Source organism: Podarcis melisellensis, assembly GCF_964234715.1.
Source record: "Podarcis melisellensis genome assembly, chromosome: 15".
Lineage (NCBI taxonomy): Eukaryota > Metazoa > Chordata > Lepidosauria > Squamata > Lacertidae > Podarcis > Podarcis melisellensis.
Genome location: NC_138532.1, coordinates 20,621,778 through 20,642,296, shown reverse-complemented (window position 1 = coordinate 20,642,296; position 20,519 = coordinate 20,621,778). Strand labels below are relative to the sequence as shown.

At 48.6% G+C, this 20,519-nt stretch overlaps 1 protein-coding gene across 4 annotated transcripts in view; it reads left to right on the top strand.

Moving 5' to 3' along the window:
* The first annotated feature begins 924 nt into the window (after positions 1-924).
* Positions 925-20,519, top strand: part of MCAM (melanoma cell adhesion molecule) — a 51,016-nt gene continuing 31,421 nt past the window's right edge. For 3 of the 4 annotated variants that reach the window (XM_081889844.1, XM_081889847.1, XM_081889843.1), the window contains exon 1: positions 17,691-17,805. In XM_081889844.1, coding sequence (XP_081745970.1) covers positions 17,706-17,805 — 100 coding nt within the window. In that variant the 5' untranslated portion in view covers positions 17,691-17,705. Of the gene's footprint in view, positions 1,041-17,690; positions 17,806-20,519 lie in introns of those variants that run through there. The other variant, XM_081889846.1, reaches the window with a different exon arrangement.

Here is a 20,519-nt window from a genome sequence, read left to right as displayed (position 1 = left end):
TAATGTCCTTGCAAAGAAACCAGGATGAATGTTCAGCTAACAGTCGTCTGGGTTGTCCTATCATTGGAAGCAATTTGCTGCTTTCCAGCTCCCTGGGGAAAGAGCCTAGCAAAGTTCCTGTCCCAGTGCACTGGTCACAACCATCCATCCATCTTTATTTATTGAGTTATTGTTTGTTTGTTTTTTAATCCCACCATGTTGCAAACGGAGCCTCAAGGCAGCTTAGAATAAACAACATAATTTATTTTGCTATAAGCAAAACAGCATGGCAAAAGACAATAGACCCAACCAACAGGGAGAGAAATGAATGAATATAATAAAAATAGCACGTAAGACAACATCTTTTCCCGGCAGGTGGAAATAGATGCAGGGTGTTTTTTTTTTGCAGCTTCGTCAAATGCGAACCCCTGTTTCTCCTCACCCCACCCCGCCTTGATCCTGATCGAGCCTTTCTGAGCAGGCGGAGGGGAAGGGGAACCAGAGCAATTACAAGAAGAACCTGTTGCCCACGACCAGTTTGTGAGCAACAGGATTAAACCCGGGTCTGGAAGGAAGAAGCCCCTTCGTCTGTTTTTGCTGCAACGGACTAAGGCTTCCTTGCTTTGCCACGGGCTGAAAAGGTTCGACTCCTCTCCAGGGTTTTTTTGCACCGAAGTCTTGCATTAAGAGCAGGGCTCTAGCGAGAAAGGGGGTCTAAGGTAGGCTTTCGCCTCGCCCCCTGGCGCTCCGCTTAAGCGCGACTCCTCTCTGCTGTTGCAGGCGAGTCTTCTGGAGCAAGCGTGCGAGGAGGGCTGGGCTCCCGGTGCTCTTGTGGGTGGGTGGGTGTGTATCCCCCCCCCTCGGAGCAGTGCAGCCCCCTCCCCCCGTGCATGCAGCTCCCTCCCCCTCGCACCTGACGTCAGCTTTCTGGGCTTCTCCTCCAAGCCCCTCCGATGCATTTGGACTCTCGGCTCTGGCACCGGGAACAATGAGTCGCTGCCGGCTTGCAAGCTTCGCCCGCGCCTGCCTCCTGCTCCTGGCCGGCTGCTGCTGCAGCAGAGGTGAGTGGCGGGCAACAAAGGGAGAGGGAGAGGGGCTGAGCGGGCAACTTGCGCTGCAGATTTGCAGGGCAGCGCTGTCCCAGGTAAGCCTTGGGCACCGCGGCGCTGCTCCCCTCCGTTTGCAAATCAAGGCGGCGCGGGAGAAACGTGCTTTGTCTTGTTAACTCTTGCCGAACTCCGATTCCAATTCTGCAAGGATTCCCCGGGTTGCTACGATTAGTTTTTTATGGTGTTAGAACCGAAGGTGTGAATGTTCCCCCCGGGTGGTTGCTTCCACACCCCACCCAATGTATTTCTGTCCAAGCCACGAGGAGATGCATATTTCGAGGTGTCTAGAGCTGGATTCATATAAATATAAATAAACACACACAGGTGGGGAAGGAGACGCACACAGTTTGCAGAATGGGTTTTGCAAAAACACACCCACCTTCTCTCACTGCCTCTCCTCCGCGGTATAACCGCTACTGTAAGTGATTTGCAACTGGTGGCAGGAAAGGGGGCGTGTTGCGTTGGGCTTGTGTGCAAACCGGCCCACCAGGTGGGGGGGGATTTTGGTTGGATTCCCCCTCCCCCCCATATTTTTGTTAAAAAATATTTTGCATGGGATTGGGGGTCCTGATGCATGCAAGTATCCCCCCCCCCGAGTCCACACGACATCGTTGGCATAAAAATACCAGCTCCCCCCTAAATCACAGATCTATGTGGAAAATAAGCTAAAAAAAATAAGAAAGGAAAACCTGTTGCCAACGATATCTGAGACCCCCGTTTGAAAATCTGAAGCGCTGTCTAGAAACCCCTCCATGTTCTCCCCTTTTGCAAACCCTTTCCTTCCCCCATCTTTGATTTACTGCGGAATATTTGGGTGTCAAAACCTTCCACGTTCTGCGAGTGCCTCTGAGCCTCGTGGGGTAAAGAGAAGTCCCAGAAGGGAAACAGCCTGTCCTTTGTACTGTAAGGGTTTAGGACGGGGATTTCCCAAATGATCAATCTGCCCACCCCCAAGTACTGAAAATTGGGGGGGGGAGGAGTTTTATTACAGACGTGAGAGGCTGGTTGGTGGAAGGGGGTGTGCATCAGCCCCCGTTCCTATTATAGTACATATTCGTATACGTTTTGAGCCCCTCCGGGCAGGATCTGTGCACCTCCTATGCTGTGCACAGCGGGAAGCGTTGATAATCAAGAGTTGTAGATTATGAAGACTGATAATTGTACGTGAATCGCTTTGAACATACTGTAAGGGGGGGGGGGCTGAGTCTTACTATATGGCCACAGTTTATTATCTGGCAGACGCTATTGTTCTGAAATAAAGCACGCTCCTTGCCCTCCCCTCCCATGGGGTTGAGCTGTCTTAATCAGGTTAAGCACCCCAGCTCATGCTTTGTTTTCAGTGGGATTGTTTATTGTGAATTTGGCTGCCTCAGGCTCCCCGCTCTACACGCCCCCCCCCCATAGTATGGGGGAAAGGATCTGGGTGAAGCAGAGACTTGGGGTGGGGGCGGAACATCCCATCCCTTGATTCTGCAAGACTTGTTCTAAGATGCCTAGAGAGGAAGGTTGAAGCCAGAAGTAGGGTGGTAGGAAGCTATCTCTTATACCAGGTCAGGTCAATGGGACATCTAATTCAGTGCTGCCTACACGGGCTGGCAGCAGCTCTCCAGGGTTTCAGGCAAGGACCTGCTTGGAGATAGATGCTGTTGGGGATTGAACCTGCATCCAAAGCTGTTGCTCTGCCCATGAGCTGAGTCCCTTCCTCAAAAGTTCCCGTTGGCCATCTATTGACGAGAAGGTTCCCATGTCTCCCCCAGAAGTTTAGGCAAATGCTAAGTGTATTCACTGGGATTCGGACAGAGGGAGCATTTATAGATTTTGAGAAGTGAGTGAAGCCAAAGCCCTGTTGAGATGACAGGAGGATCGGCATTGCCTTCTCCCCACCCCCACCCACCAAAAAACGAGGGCACAGAGGGATTCTGGGCACATGCTCTGAGCTCAGCTTCTGTCTGGAACAGACTGCATCATCGGAGCCTGTTTGTCTGAGATTTTAAGGACGGCATCATCCAGGGTGTAAGTTCTAAGGCTGCTGCTGTGGCACCAGTTTTCCTGTTGGTGTGTCATAGCAAACCTGTAGGCATGCACCCCCAAACTCCAGCATTCCTAAGATGCTGTTCAGTATGAGTCTCCCCTGCCCTCCAAAAATGGGGATCTCAAAATTTGGACTCTACATGTGACCAAAAGCTGACGAATGGTTGTAACGTTTGTACAACAATTTCCTTTCGTTTGTACAAACAGTCTCCAGTTTTGTGTTTGCAAAGCTTTTGTGTTTTCAGTAAAAGGATGAGCAAACTTCTTCAGATAAGGGAATACAGTTTTCTCCTGGTTTTGTATTGGTTTATTTATTACTTCTTCATTAAAATATTTATAACCTGCCTTTTCTGCCCAAACGCTCCAGGGCAGTGCTCAACAATGAGATGAGATGCATAGTCAACACATTAACATTTATGTAAAGTAGCAGTTTAAGCTTACAGATAGAGTCCGTGGCAATTGGGCGGTGGGAGGCTTATCTGGCGACTCAGAGGGCTTGTGGAGTCCTTTGAAATAACACAGCAAAGCTACAGTGATTTTGTTACAGCAAAGCTAGTAGCAAAAATGGAACGAAGGGCAGAGAAAGGTGCCAACACAAAAAAGGCCTTGCTCTGGATAAGCTACACACCCCAACTGCATTTAAAATAATGAGGTACCTGAATAGGGCTGGACGATATCTGGTTTTCAACATCATGATATATCATGATATTTATACTGATATATCACAATGTCTGAAATAAAGGTGGAGCTATGTAAAGGCATTGGCTGGCTTAACAGTTTTTCCCACCTGATGATTTTTGCGTAGCATGAGTACAAACTTATCATCATTCGTGATCTATTGTCAGGACAAAAAATTATGAAACCAATATCACAATATGGACTTCAAACCGGTTTTGGGTGATATATCGCCCAGCACTCTATCCTTCACCTCTATGTATTTTTTAAGGGGAGAAAAGTAGCCACTCTCATCACTTTCAAGGGGGCAGTGAGTGTTTGCATGTGTTGGGGTGGGGAAGGCTTAGGGCAGCCTTTCTCAACCTGTGGGTCCCCAGATGTTGTTGAACTACAACTCCCATCACCCCTAGCTAGCAAGGCCAGAGCTCAGGGATGATGGGAGTTGTAGTCCAACAATATATGGGAACCCACAGGTTGAGAACCGCTGGCTTAGGGGCTTTGTGGGCAGCAGGGAAGACCTCCGGGACATAATGGTGCCCATCAGAGCCGCTGCTGGTCAGTTTAGACAATACTGAACTAGATAAACCGAAGGTGTGGTTCATTATAAGGCAGCTTCCTACAGCATTCTGACCTTGCTGTGTGGGGTCATGCACAGCCCCAGCTATGCATTTTAAATTTATTTCCCTGCCCCGCCTTGCATAAAACAAGCGGGTATGCGCTGCACCTTCAGAGTAAGCGGAAGGGTAACATTAGCAACTGGGAAGAATTTGCAGTTGCTGTCCCATGTGGCTCGTGAGATCTCCTCGAGCCCTCATCCCAGAAGCTGAGCCATAAAATATCTGCAAAGAGGCTCTGTCGTTTGGAGTCTTGCCTGAATTCCACTCCCCACCCCCTGGCTAATGGGAACGACCTGCTCAGCACTTCCCACTGCAGCTCGGCTGCCGTCTTTCTTTCTGAAGTCTGCTGCTGCAGTTGTGGCTGTGGGAAGGACGGCCTTTCAGTGTGTAGCTGCAGGGCTGGGCACATTCCTAACATCATATTGGTTTATTTTTAGGAGCCCAGAGCAAGCTGCTCACCTGGGGCTCTCCTATGCATTTGATACATCCTTGGGATGTAGGGGGAAAAATAATTTCCTGGTCCCTGTGGACTAAGGAGAGCAGTCTCGCTGCTAACCAAACGGCCACTGGTTTGCTGGTCCCCATGAGAGGCTAACTGGTGTATTAATTCATTATAACATAGCTTTTAGATATCGCTTTAAATAACTGGTGGCTGGTGGGACTGGGAGGGCAGAGAGGGACCAAGAGAAGGTGGAGCCACAGTCAGAGATTGGCAGAAGTAATTCCACTTTTATTCCTATCCTCCTCCCTGCTGAGTTCAACAAGGACAGCGCTGAGGCCAAAGAGCATGGGTAGGCAAACTAAGGCTGGAGGGGGGGGGGCTGGATCTGGCCTAATTGCCTTCTAAATCCGGCCCACGGACTGTCCGGGAATCAGCGTGTTTTTACATGAGTAGAATGTGTGCTTTTATTTAAAATGCATCTCTGGGTTATTTGTGGGGTATAGGAATTCGTTCAACTCCCCAAAAAAATATGGTCCGGCCCCTCACAAGGTCTGAGGGACAGTGGACCGGCCCCCTGCTGAAAAGGTTTGCTGACCCCTGCCAAAGAGGAAGAATCTCACAGGCAGTGCCAGCCCCTGCTCTGGTAGTAAGCAAGGAGGCAGTGTTATAAACTCAGATATACAAGCTAGGCACCAAATGGCTCCTTAAACCAGGCTTACAGTCGCCAAAACGGAATGCCTAGTTGCCATTTTGGGGGGCCAAGATGGCTTGAAAGTTGCATTTTTCAATACAAGTTTTTGGTTCCTGAAATTCATTCTGATGGTGCAGATAAAATATCGTGGATAGAATTCTACAGGATGTGTTGCTCATGTGTGAAAACAGTGGGGCTCCAAAGATCCCAGGCTTGCGTGTCCAGATGTTGGAGCTGCCAGTCGCCATCCTGGCACCTGGGCATCTTCATTTGGTCGCAAGTGGCCAGGAGCAAAATGTGCCTAGCGAATTTCAAACACTGAGGTGGGGGTATTGACTATGGTTGATGGGGCAATGCCCCATCTGCTCAAATGGACATGCTTCCACTGGTTCAGAGTGTTTGTGGCACCACCCATTAATGCTTATTTTATTTATTATTGGTTCTTAATGTCTATGTATCACATTTCCTCCAAGGAGCTCAGGGTGGTCTACACTGTTTGTTTATTCTCCTCCCCAACCTCTCAATTGCTATACTCATAACAGCCTGAGAGGTAGGCTAGGCAACATGGGGATTGGGACCCTGGTCTGCCAGCTCCCAGTCCCAACACTCTCATATTTACACTCCTCTGACCTTGTAAAATAGGGCACATTGCAGGGGCAGAGAGAATGTCTATCCCAAGGAGACAGGATCCGAATGCTCTGGCAGCCTGGAGATAACATCAACAGTGTAATTCATGTTTGAGTGATGTAAAAGCGGAGAACAGATTAATCTGGTTATAGGAAAATATGCAGGAATGAAAGACTAATAAACCAAGGAAAGAGAAGGAGGGAAGTCTCTGGATATTTAACAGTATGTAAAATGTTTATTTTAAGGTGTAAAATTGAAAAGTTACAAATATATTTTTTAAAAGAGAGAGAGGGGATCTGAATGATGAACCCCCTTATGCTTGATGCTCATAGTCAATCAGGTTCTTGCTCACTCTTCCCCCCTCCCGTTTATAGTTATGTGTAATTTCCTCACACCTTAATGACTGAACTTGTAATTCTTCTAATGGATGAGGTCATAGTTGCTCATCATCCTCTTAACACGGCTTGTTTAATTGGTTTCCTTGAGTCAGAGCCAGTGTGGATCAATGAACAAAGAGCTCACTTAGGATCTGAGGGCCTGATCTCACAGGGACACAGGAAGCTGCCTTGTAACTGAGTCAGACCCTCGGCCCATGTAGCACAGTATTGCTTACACTGGCTGGCAGCAGCTGTCCAGAGTTCCAGACATTCCAAGAGAATGAACCTGAGAGCTTATCTTGCAAAGTAGGTGGTCTACCACGGAGCTATGAACTTTTCTCCACATTTCACATCTGCTCTGGCTTCTTTGCACAGAAAGTGGCTACGGTGTGCTTTGGTTCTGGAGAAGGGGAACTTAAAATACTGTCCTCCTCCACAGGATTGTCGTGGGAGCAAAAGTAACATGAACAACATCCTAAGTGAGTGTACTTCCATGCCTCGGAATTGCGTAGGTACGGACTGGACCCTGGCTAGCACTTGCCCCCTTGCGGCCACTAAAAAGGACCCAGCAGAATTGTCTGTGGGTGTCTGCACACTATTGGAACAAGTAGAGTCTTAAAACCGGTGTAACCACTGCAACTTGAAGGTATGCTGGAAATGGTCCTTTGGTGCAGATAACGAGAGTCCAGAAGTTCTGGGAGCAAGGGTGCTAGTCGTGATTTTTAAGGCACTCCTACATTTGCGGTGTTGGCGTGACCTCCTTCAGCTTGGCAAGCAAACCATGAGGACCAGAAACTTAAGGCCCAATTCAGCTACCCTGTTCTGGTAGCAGAAGCCAGTGCAAAGATTCCCACTAGTCCAGTGAGATTTCCCTGCTTCCTACCCCACTCCACCTTCCTGAAATCTGCTCTGGAGGAACAGATGAACCCTCAAAACACCTGTGGGATGGGAGGAGAAGGGAGAGCCTTTCTGCAGGTTAAGCTATGCTGAATTTCCACCCTTTGGGTTGTATTCAACTAAGCTGTACTCAGAGTAGACCCACTAAAATTAATGAACCAAGGTAATCACGCCTGTTAACTTCAGTGGGTCTACTCTGAGTAGGCTACAGCTTTGTTTTTGGTGACAAAGTGAGAAATCCAATACTTTTTTGGGGGAGATATGATGATTGCACTGCAGGGTACATTCTGAGCCCTCCTTGCCTTAAATGCAGCCTTCCAGAGGGGATGGGCAAAGTCAAGCTTAAAAAGGGTGTGAGGAAGAGAAAAGGCGAAAACTTGGAGGAGGATTGCTATGTACAATAAGGGCCAGGAATGTTAAACAGCTTAGGCTTGGGGGTGGGAGAGGCGTGACTCTGGTATGATAGTAACTCCTCACAGCCCCTCCCGAAAACACTCACTCATTTTCCCAGTGAGAGACCCATTCCATGGGCTGAGGACACACAAACACTGCCTTCTGCACTGAGTGAGACATGCCATTGTTCCATCGAGCTCAGTACTGACCACCTGGACTGTTAGCAGCTTTCTGGGAAGTTTGAGGTAACCTTGTTGTCGTTTAGCTGGAGGGGCCTGAGATTGGATCCAAGGCCCACTGCATATACCAGAGGTCAGCAACCTTTTTCAGCCGTGGGCTGGTCCACGATCCCTCAGGCCATGTGGTGGGCCGGACTATATTTTGGAAAAAAAATATGAACGAATTCCTGTGCCCCACAAATAATCCAGAGATGCATTTTAAATAAAAGGACACATTCTACTCATGTACAAACACCAGGCAGGCCCCACGAATAACCCAGAGGTGCATTTTAAATAAAAGGACACATTCTACTCATGTACAAACACCAGGCAGGCCCCACGAATAACCCAGAGGTGCATTTTAAATAAAAGGACACATTCTACTCATGTACAAACACCAGGCAGGCCCCACGAATAACCCAGAGGTGCATTTTAAATAAAAGGACACATTCTACTAATGTGAAAACATGCTGATTCCCGGACCATCCGCCTTAGGTTGCCTACCCCGGTGTATACGGCCGCCTCTTTGCCTCTGAGCTGTCGCCCCCAAGGAAGGGCTGGAGCCAGGGAGCATTTGACCCAAAGTCGTGCCCCGAACATCATTCTCCTCCAGTGAGTCTGAAGTGATCTGTTTCCTTCCCTGCAAAGGCTGACCTTTCTGGCTCCTGTACGAAGGTACACATTGTGTTTTAAAAGCTTGCTAAATCACATGCAAAGCTTGACAGGTGCTTTTGTAGCAAAGAGGTTCTTTGCTCTCAGTGAGGTCTCCCCTCCCAACACTCCCTTAACTTTCATGGGAAATGGTGGATTTGAGGTAGGCTCTAAAGCAGGGTTTCCCAGACTTGGGTCTCCAGCTGTTTCTAGACTACAACCCCTATCATCCCTAGCTAGCAGGACCAGTAGTAAAGGGATGATGGGCATTGTAGTCCAAAAACAGCTGGAGGCCCACGTTTGGGGAAATTTAGCAATCAATCCCTCTTGCCAGGGAACTCTAGGAATTGTAGCTCTGAGGGTGGAGATAGGGTTTCGTGACAGCTATCGGAACCCTTAACAAACCACAGTTCCCGGGATTCTTTCAGGGACATAAGAACACAAGGACAAGCCTGCTGGGATCAGGCCAGCTCCCCAGCGAGTTCAGCCTCACAACTGTCTAGTAGGCACCCCCAAATTTGGCCCTCCAGATGTTTTGGGCCTACAACTCCCATCATCCATAGCTAACAGGACCAGTGGTCAGGGATAATGGGAATTGTAGTCCCAAAACATCTGGAGGGCTACGCTGCTGCTTTATAATGTAGAGTGCAGATGGGGCCTTTGTAAAGCATTGTGTGCATGGATGGATTTTTTAAATAGAACATGTAACATCCACAGAGCCTAGGGCTTGCCGATCAGAAGGTTGGCGGTTCAAATCCTCGTGACGGGATGAGCTCCCGTTGTTCGGTCCTTGCTCCTGCCAACCTAGCAGTTTGAAAGCACAAAGTGCAAGTAGATAAATAGGTACCGCTCTGGCGGGAAGGTAAACGGTGTTTCCGTGCTCTGCTCTGGATCGCCAGAAGCGGCTTAGTCATGCTGGCTACATGACCCGGAAGCTGTACGCCGGCTCCCTTGGCCAATAAAGCGACATGAGTGCTGCAACACCAGAGTCATCTGCGACTGGACCTAATGGTCAGGGGTCCCTTTACCTTTTTAACATCTGTGTAGTGCAGTGGTTAGGATGTTGGACTGAGACCTAGGTCCTAGGAGACCAGGGTTCAAATCCCCAGTTCACCTTGAAGCTTATTGGGCCACTTGCTACCTCTCAGCCTAACACACCTTCCAGGGTTGTACTGGGTTTGTACTTCAGGCTACTTGAAGGCAAGATGGGGTAGAAATAGAGTGAGTCAATAGGAAAAGAAAATGCAACCTAGTGTTGAGCGACAGTGGAATATAAATCAGGTCCCTCCTGGGCTACTCCTTCGTAATGGGAGGCAGCCTTCGCTTTCCCTTCTATGGAGTTTTCCGCCCTCCCAAGTGCCCTTCCCTGCTCTTCCTTTTTTATCCCCTCCAGATGCTATTTTCACCCTTCTGGCATGCCTATTATTCTGTGCTTTGTCTGCTTGGAGCTTCCTTCTCTCCCTGCCCATCCAGCCCCTCTTCCGTTCTCAAAGCGAGTTAAATTCCCACTGGGCCAGAGCATCCCATTTCTCTCCCTTTGTCCCTTCTCCAGGCTGACACGCACAAGACAGGAGCTCTCTCTGCCTGGCTGACTCCCATCCAAACCCTTTTAAAAATTATTTATCTGCCTCGTCTTTTGGAAGCGGCCGGCTGGTGTCCCATCATTCTTGGCCGGGTTGCAAGTCTTGCGTCCTGATAGTTCCCAGGCAAGCTAAATATGGTTAACTCAAGCAGGGCCCTCCGAAACCTGCCTCCCTGTGAGTCAGGCTGCTGCGCGCTTCTCCCATGACCCTCCGTCCTCATCCTGGCCCAGCCGTCTCTGTGGGCATGCTGGAGAGAAAGAGCTGTGTGCGCCCAATCTGGAAATCATCCGGGCGGGATGGTGGATCGTCTTGCAACGGTTCTTCTTATCTTGCTGGCTTCTGCTGAATGAAAGCGCTTCTTTCTGGTGGCAAAGCTGTTGCACCAAGATCATTCGTTGCCTGTAGTGGGGGAGAGCAGTGCAGTTCTGCTTTGGCTGGGGCCCGGGCATTTGGGAATTGTAGGGAGGCAGGAAGACCAACAGTAAAGGTAAACCAGGCTTATAGTCGCCAAAACGGAATGCCTAGTTGCCATACTTGGGGGCCAAGATGGCTTGTATTTTTCAATACAAGCTTTGGGTTCCTGAAATTCATTCTGATGGTGCAGATAAAATATCGTGGATAGAATTCTACAGGATGTGTTGCTTGTGTGTGAAAACAGTGGGGATCCAAAGATCCCCAGGCTTGCGTCTCCAGATGGTGGAGCCGCCATCCTGGCACCTGGGCATCTTCACTTGGTCGCAAGTGGTCGATAGCTAGGAGCAAAATGCGCCTGGCGAATTTCGAACACTGAGGTGTGGGTATTGATGATGGTTGATGGGGCAATGTCCCATCTGCTCAAATGGACCAGCTTCCACTGGTTCAGAGTGTTTGTGGCACCACTCATTAATCTTGCTTTAATGCTTTAAGGACCCCTGACCATTAGCTCCAGTCGTGGACAACTCTGGGGTTGTGGCTCTCATCTCGCTTTATTGGCCGAGGGAGCCAGCGTACAGCTTCCGGGTCATGTGGCCAGCATGGCTGAGCTGCTTCTGGCAAACCAGAGCAGCGCACGGAAACACCATTTACCTTCCCGCAGGAGTGGTACCTATTTATCTACTTGCAGTTGATGTGCTTTCGAAATGCTAGGTTGGCAGGAGCAGAGACCGAACAACAGGAGCTCGCCCCGTTGCGGGGATTCGAACCGCCAACCTTCTGATCTGCAAGCCCTAGGCTCTGTGGTTTAACCCATAGTGCCACCCGCATCCCAAGACCAACAGTAGGTGGAGCCAAAGCCATTGATGGATACAGACACCCCTGGCTGGTTGTATGTAAGAAGACATGGAGATAAGAAGAAAAGGAGAGCCTGCTGGATCAGGCCTGTGGCTCAGCTAGTCGGGAATCCTCTTTGCATGGTGGACGGCCAGAGGAAAACCCCGCAAGCACGACCTGAGTGCAGCAGTGTGCATTTTGTTTTGTTTTACATGGGACTCCACATTTACATGGGGGTTGCATTCCGAACCCCCCTGCGCATACACGAAATTGTGCAAAATGGGGAGCAGAGTCCTCCTGGCTCCTGAGGAGACCTACCCCAGAGCCCAAAGAAGACCCCTTCAGGCTCCAGGGAGGGTCTCCTCATGAGCCAGAGTGTCAGCAGGGCTTTGCTGAGGCTTCTCAGCCTCCCTCCTTCCTTCCTTCAAACTATTTTTAAAATATTTTATTTTAAATTGATGTGACTCGCCCTTGAACATTAACAGTGAAGGGTAAGTCATAGATTGAATGAATAATAATAGTAATGGAATTAAAGTTATCCAGCTGCATGTTTGTGTGTTTGATATGCGTGCTCAAAACGCAAATTCATTTTGGTTGTTGTAGAGAGAAGGGCTTCTGAGGAGCATGTGTGTTAACTACCCCTTTCCTTTTCACTCTCCATAAATGACATCACAGGGGAAGAATTTGGGCTGTTGGGTCAACCTGGGGGTAGTAGCCAGGTTGATCTTCTTTTTCCTAGCAGCATGGTGACAAATGCCTTCTTTTTTTTTGCTGTCCCACCCATATATATCCCTTTGGCCATCACCGCACAGGAAAATCAGGTTCTGCAGGCCTCTACATCGCCCTGAAGACTGACAGAACCCTCACCCCTCTCTCTCCAGCAGCTGACAGGTCTTTGGAAACAGATTTTGTAGCACAGGTGACTCTGGCGGTTGAAATGCCAGTAGAAATTAAAAAGGTACCTGTAACTCGCAGCTAGTTCCAGCCCAAAGGCTGGTGCCTCTGAAGAATTGTGCGGCTGAGCCCTGCTGGATTGGAGCAAAAGCCCACCTAGTCCTCCATCTTGCTTTCTGTAGTGTCATGCACATGCCTCCAGGGAGCTCTAACCAATGGAGCTATCCAGGCTGAGAGAGAATCATAGAATTGTAGAGTTGGAAGGGACCCAGTAGATCATCTAGTCCAACCACTGCAATGCAGGAATATGCAGCTGTCCCACACGGGGATCGAACGTGCAACCTTGGCATTATCAGCAGGGCTTGGAGGCAAGAGTTTTCCCCACTGTTGTTCCCTGAACCTGGGTTCTACTTGGCCTTCATGATGACTAGTGGCCATTGGTAAACCTCTTCGCCTCCATAAATTTGTCTAATTGCCCCCTTTAAAAGCCATTTGAGGTCATGTGTCCATCAGCACATCTTAGGGCAGTGAATTCTGCTGATTAGCTAGACAGGGTTTGAAGAAGTTATGCCATGAACCCAAGTTCTAGAAGTATGGGAAACTGGGAGGAAAAACTAAATTTTTCTCCATACTGCAAATAAATGTATTGTGCCACTCCTTAGTATTCAATTTTTCTTTTAAAAAAGCTCTCAGCCTTGCTCAAATGCTTTAGCTTTGGAGTTCTGAATGAAAACTGGTTTCTCCTTGACACTGGCTTTCTCTGGTCAAACCACTCTCTCCACACACCTCTGCTCCATGTCATATAGAAAATGAAGGAAAACAGGTCGCCAACATCACAGGGTTCTTGAGCCTGCAAGCCACAGTGCTTTGTCTCTGTGCTTGTTCGGTTCCTACTAGATCGGCCTGGTCAGCAGAAAATGAAAGATAGCAGTTGAGTGTTGCGCTTCAAAAAAGGAAAAATAAATATTCTTAAAGCTGAGGTTGATGTTTGGGATATTTTAATTTATTTTGCCTTTGGGGGAAGGTTTAGAAACATCCATCCCAAAACAAAGAAAATCTGTTTGTGGGCAAGGACAGGTCCCTCTCCTTCACAGACAGAGTTTTCCTTCCACGTTATATGTGTGCAATTGTGTGCACATGAGCACACGCTCCAAGCCAGAAGCATCCTTTGCCCACGTTCACCTGCCAAAGAAATTTGAACAACAAAAGGCCTGCTTCTGATGATTGTTGGGGCTGCAGGACTTGTCACCTGGGAGGCTGAGCTGCAAACGCCAGACAGATGGGGCCTGGGCTGGGGAAGTGAGTGAAGCTAGAAAGCTGAAACGTCCAGATTGTTCCCATTCCAAATCTGGCACACAGCCCCCCCCCCTTGAAAGACACCCCCCCCCAGCTCTCGCTCTAACAAGGGCTTTATTCTGTTAGTTATATTTCCACCCGGACCTATTTTGATACATTCATTTTCTCTCTCTCTCTTTTCCTGCAGTTGCTTTTCAGGTAGAAAACTGATTGCTTGCCCTCTGCCACCGTTTCCCACCCTTCTGCCAGTTCTTTCATTTGCTAATAGCTTCTTAGACTTCGATGTGATCTCCACTATGAGTAGGGTCACTGATGTTCCCATTGTATGGATTGGGAAAACTGAGCCAGGGATAGTGATTTGTCCAAGGCAGGGTCCTGGACTTAAGGTGGTTGGGACATGCTAGTAACTGTCACCTCCCTCATCGATGATGGGGAACTCCTCCAGCGTAGAGAATGCCATTTTTTCTCAGCTAAAGCCTGAGGTGTCTTCTTGCAAACACCTAAATGCACACTAACAAAGCCATTTCATGTGCTGCTTTCACTGTAGGAGATGTTGAAGTCAAAAGGAGCAAGCTACACTTTCCTGTAGGTTTTTGCGAAAGCTTCCTGCCCAAGCTCTTCAAGATGGGAGATTTAATGTACACATTATTAGCTCACCCTTCACTACGCTGTCCCAGGACGGGCTGTGGTCTAGCCTCTTGGGCTTGGCGATCAGAAGGTCAGCCATTCGAATCCACGTGATGGAGTGAGCTCCCATTGCTCTGTCCCAGCTCCTGCCAACCTACCAGTTTGAAAGCACACCAGTGCAAATAGATAAATAGGTACCACTGTGGCGGCAAGGTAAACGGCGTTTTCATGCACTCTGGTTTCCTTCACGGTGTCCCGTTGCACCAGAAGCTGTTTAGTCATGCTGGCCACATGACCCGGAAAACTGTCTGTGGACCAGCGCTGGCTCCCTCGTCCTGAAAGCGAGATAAGCACTGCAACCCCATAGTCGCCTTTGACTGAACTTAACCATCCAGGGTCCTTTACCTTTTTCTTTTTTTTGTATACATCTCAGTACAGCAAACAATGCATAAACCTTACTAGACCATAAATCGAACCAAATCAGTGGCAGTGAGAAAGAGCAACAGCGCTGCAATGGAAGGGGTTTTCTGATCTCCTCCTTCACCCAAAGCCTGTGCAGAATGGTGGGTCCTCTTGACCCCAGTGTTGAAACGTATACAGTGGTACCTCAGGTTAAGTAATTAATTCGTTTCGGAGGTCCGTTCTTAACCTGAAACTGTTCTTAAGCTGAAGCACCACTTTAGCTTATGGGGCCTCCTGCTGCTGCTGCGCTGCTGGAGCGCAATTTCTGTTCTCATCCTGAAGCAAAGTTCTTAACCCGAGGTACTATTTCTGGGTTAGCGGAGTCTGTAACCTGAAGCGTATGTAACCTGAAGCGTATGTAACCTGAGGTACCACTGTACAGTGATGAGACCAGAAGCAGTTCAAAGGGAGGGCATTTCACAACCGGGAGGTTACTACAGGGAAGTCCCTGTCAGTGCCTTCCCTGCAGATCTCAAGACCTGAACATGGGAGGAGTCAATACTTCAGAAATGTGGGGCCCCAAGTCACTTCGGGCTCTGTATGTCAATGTAAGCACCTTCTAGAGGGTTTGAGGTTTTATTAAGTGGCATTTTAATCTCTTGTTTTCTTTTAGATTATAACCTGCACTTTGGGATATAAATGTGGACTCAATGAATAACCTCGTACAGCATTTGGATTTTTTGTTTTTAAGTTGCCAGAATTTGAAGAATGTTGGCTTCAAAATAAAGCAGATCCCCCTTGGTTAAGAGTAGCCAATCTGCTCTCCAGATGCTGTCGGACTACAACTCCCATCAGCCCCAGGATGATAGTTCAGCTGCATCTGGAAAGCACCACGTTGGCTCCCCTCCATTGCCATAGATGTAGGAGTTGCAACTTTGTCTCTCAGATTCCCCCCACTCCTTCAGAGGTCTGCCGGTTGCCGCTCCATCATAATGTTGCTCTGCGCCTGATTGGCTTAGCTCTTTTTGGCAAAAGTAGCTAAAAGAAAGTAAAATATGATCTGCCGGTTTCTCATCTTCCCCTTCTAATCGTAATTCTGTGCTGTTTCCCCACCCTGCTCAGCCCCGCTGTGGCTTCATGCAATTACCTGCCAGTTAATGAGTACTGTATTTCCTGGGAATTTAAAAGTCTGGATGCCTGGACTTCGTGGAAGCAGAGATCTCTCTAATTGTGGGCTGTGCGGTTAATACTGGAAATGAATTCCATAAAGGCTTGGCTTGACTATTACACCAACATTTTTTCTATACTCAGTTTCACTTCGGTGCTAAATCCGAGCCTGTACCAATTGTACCCAAACCAGATCTGAAGATGCTGTTCAGTTGGCTCTGATCAGATTGAGCAATGAGTGGTCGGTACTGGCTATTTGGAGATGTTAGGGATTGAATATAGGGCCCTTCTGCATGCAAAGCAATGACCTAGAACCCCTCCAGTGGTCTATCTAAGCAGGCAGCACCTCAATATCTGGTTGTTAACCAGAAGGGACGCGGGTGGCGCTGTGGGTTAAACCACAGAGCCTAGGGCTTGCCGATCATAAGGTTGGTGGTTCGAATCCCCGCGATCATAAGGTTGGTGGTTCGAATCTATGATCACTTTGATCAGGGTTGAGGAACCTGTGGCTCTCAAGATGTTAATGGACTACAGTTCCCATCAGGCCCAGCTAGCAAAGCCAGCATTCGGGGGGTGATGGGAGCTGTAGTCCAGAAACACCTGAAAGGTCACCCCTTTCCTGAGGTAGGGTGTTGAATTGGCGACAGGGGGAGCTGCGGGCTGCTAGACCCCTGCTCAGCTCTACAGTTCATTGGGTGACGTTGAGCTAACCATGCTCTCAGCCTACCTCGCAGGGTCATTGTGAGGAGGAAAGGGGAGGGACCATGCACCCCACTCCGGGCTCCTTGGTGGACAGGGTGGGAATAATAAATGAAATGGAGGTAATTGAGAGTGCTCAAAAGGGTGGATAAATGGCAAAAGGTGTAGCGAATTGCTTTCCAGTGGCAGCCGGGTTGGAAACCTAACTTCAGACGAGCCTTACCAGCAATGCCCCAGCTGTCTTCTGAGAGGGAAGGAGATTTCAGGAGAAGAAAGGACAGGGCTAAATAGACAGAGTAATGCTAATTTTCTAATCTTGTGTATTCTTAAAGCAACTTGTTAACAGTGTCATGGTTCCTATATGTCTGTTAAGGATTAATCCTCTGCTCCCACCAGAATTGGAATCTTCAGCATATAGTGTCTATACTTCATTTTCATGTCCATGGAATCTTGCTTTAGATGCCCCCAAATGACCTTTTTTGGGGGGGGGGTTCATTTGAGCAGCTTTTATCTGACAGCACAGTTGGACAGGACCGTCCCCCTACCCATTTGGGACCTGCATAGGGCCTTTGCTGCAGATGGATCTGGGCTCGAAAACCTCAACAGCCCCCTCCTCTGCTTCCCCCACCCACTCCCTTCGTTCAGGCAGAACTCGGTGGGCGTTTGGAAACTGGAGACGTTTTTCGTGGAGAATCGGGTCTCTGTTTCCAGCCGGTCTCTTCTGTGTCCTTTGCCCCGGCTTGGAAAGTTCCCCAGGGCTCCTTGCGGCCTTCTGCGCCCTGAATAAAGCCATTGTGTTGGCGGGCTCCCACTCGCCTTCCCAAAAAGAGGGAGGGGTGGACCCTTCTGAACTCTTTCCTCAGGCCTGGGGCCTGCCTGACAGGGGGGAGGGTTGCCTAGTGAGTGAGTTCCCAGTCCAGAAGAAGAGTGAAGTTGGTTGGGACTGTGATTCCTAAACAGAAATGCACCAGGAGTGAAGAAACCTTTCACGAGTTCATTCCCCCTTGCCGTTTCCATCTGTCCCAACTGCTTGTGGGACCAAGCTCTCACTTTCGCCAACTGGCCTGCGCCCCCTCCCTCACATGCACGACCCCCTCCTTTCCCTGAGAGCGTTGGCAGCAGCTGATCCGACGTGCCAGCCACGAGCCGGGTGCCAGCTTTCGGACAGCGGGCTAACAAAAGGCACGTTTTCTGACTTGTGCTGAGTGGCGCACGCTAGGCAATTCTTGGGCCATGAGCTCATGGCACTGGCAGGAAATGGTTGGTGCCAAAGGGGGGTGGGTGGTTGTAGATGGATTAGGAGGGCACATGGGTGGACTGGTATTCTGACATCAACCCTCGCGTGGCTCGACTTGGCTTTGCAGCTTCCTGCCCTCCAGGCAAGGGGGAAGCAAAGTCTGGAAATGGAGGTGATTTTGCGATGAAGATTTCTGCGAAGCTTGAAAGCTTGCCCATTCCTACCTTCACTTTTATCTCAATTGCCCCAATAATGAAGAACCTCTTTTCTTTTATCTACTTTGGCTCTCTTCATAAATTCCATCCTTCTGACAGTCAGTATAGTCAAAATGTTTCAGCTGTGTCACATTTTCCATCTATTTATCGACCTCTGCAGTGCAGGCTATTTTAGGCTGATATTTTTTAAATATAATTCTTCCTTTCCTTTCCTTGATTCTCTTTCTGTGCTGTAGAGGGGGCAGTCCAAATTTGGAATATTGGGATAAAGGGGTGCTGGGTGAAGCACCAGCTCCCAAGAGTTCACCAAGAAGCAGCCCGTGGACCACGGATACGAGGACTGTTTTTCCCCCTGTCAAAGGATGTGCATCCCTTTGAGGGGGGTATTTTGGGGGCCAGAGTTGATGGTGGGGAGCAATGTAGCCAGCAGCGGGAGGAACCAGACCCCAAAGTAGGGTACCCCTTTCCCCCATCTCTTTCTTTCCTTCTCCCCCTTCTTTCTCTTTCTCTCCACCCAACAGCTACCAAGGGGTACAGATACCTTGCCAGTGGCATGAACTGATTGCTTACCTTGCAATCTGCTATTCTTTCCATTACACCATCTATTTTGTTTTCCCTCTCCCTCCAGAGTCTAGTCTTCCACCTCACATGTCTGAAATTTTGGTTCCTCTTTTTTTTTGCTGTAGACTTCTAGATCCCACAAAGATCAGTTCTTAGAAGTCTTGGGGAAGTCTGCCCAGTCTTATGCCGGCTTCCTGCAAGCTTATGAGGGGGGCTTGACCTTGTTGTATAGAAATATATTTGCTGTGATGGAGGTTATAATAGTCTTTAAGGCTAAATGTAGTGAATATTGATTGCAATTTACAGTAACTGGGCTGCAAGAGAGAGAGGGAGAGAGATTTTCATATTTCCCTCCGTGATGGAGAGCGGGGCTTTCCTGCCAGAGAGAGATGGCTCCATCCTTCCTTGCCCACGGTTTCTACGCCATTAAGGCTTCCTCACTGCAAGCTTATGCTCCAGTTTCCTTTGCAGCTCACTAATGGTTTCCTGCCTTTATTAACCTTTTGCTTAATTGAATTGGGGGGTGGTTTACATCACCCTGACTCAATGGGATCACACTGGGGTGGGGAACTAGATGCCTGAGGGGCCAAATGTGGCCCTTTAGGCCTCTATGGCCTCCTCCCTAGGCCAGCCTTTCACCAGCCCTCCTTAGGGGTGTTTGTGCCTGCCTTGAATTCTGATAATTCTTTAATCTAAAGGCAGCCCTATATTGGGAGGTTTTTAATGCCTGATGGTTTTATTATGTTTTTAGATATGCTGGAAGCTGTCCAGAGTGTGAGAGGTATAAAAAATAAATATATTATTATTATTATTATTATTGTTGTTGTTGTTGTTGTTGTTGTTGTTGTTGTTGTTGTTGTTTGGGTGCAGACTAGGAAAGGGAGTGTGTAAGAGCTAGCCTACTGTAAAGGGGTAAAAATTATATCCATTGCTCCACCCAATTTTTGTCTCCATCAGTCTTGTCTGTTTGCTAAGCAAACGTCTGTGTTTGCACACCACAAACTTGAGGCCAGTCTCCCCTGCAACTCCTTTGCTTAATAGTCTGGGTCTTTCGCCTCTGGCGCCAAAGTCTTTTGTATTGATCCAAAAGTTCCTTGCTATCTTCTTGGGGGGGGCTTCCTTCCCTTGTCTCTCTCCCCCCCCCAAATTCCTGGTTTTAATTACCCTGGTTCAGATCTGCAATTAGTAATTTCAGGTGAGCTCTACCAAGAGAAGGCAGGCTGTCTTTCCGGGGATCTTGTTCTCTAGCTGGGCATTGTCTTCCATTCATACTGTTGGCTGAGTTCTAGATGGGCCGGATCCAATCTTGGGGGAAAGGGACATGTGTCCTTGAGGGATACAGTCTCTGTGGATCTTTTCTTGGTCATTTGAAATGGATACAGCGAGGGGGCAAGGGGAGCTTCTCCCACAGGTCTGGTTACCACTCTGTTTAATATACTGCAAATTGTTTTACCCTCTCTTCTGTTTTGCCTTCGCTCCCCGGAGCCCCAACCATAGCATCAGATCGATTTGAACTCATTACTTCTCCCCTGGAGTCCAGCCAGAGGCTCCATTATCTGTGCTGAGCCGGGAATCAGCCCAACCACCGGCCCACCTGCAAGCTTCCGTCTGTTCCTCCCTGACTCCTTGGAGATGCTTTGAGGGTGTATAGAAGGGGCTGGAGGAAGAGGGGGCAGGTTGAGGAGAGAGTCAACTCAGCATGTTTGCTTTCTCTCTTGCACAGTTCAGTAATGATATCTAGTTTCTTTCAAGCCATTTAAGCGAGCCACCCCTTTCTCTCTATATTTCTCTCTGCCTTTTGTCAGAGAACACCAAAGTCTTGTCATAAAGCATGTCAGGCCTTGTTCTGAAGGCTGGGTGCTTTCTAACAATGCATCCCTTCC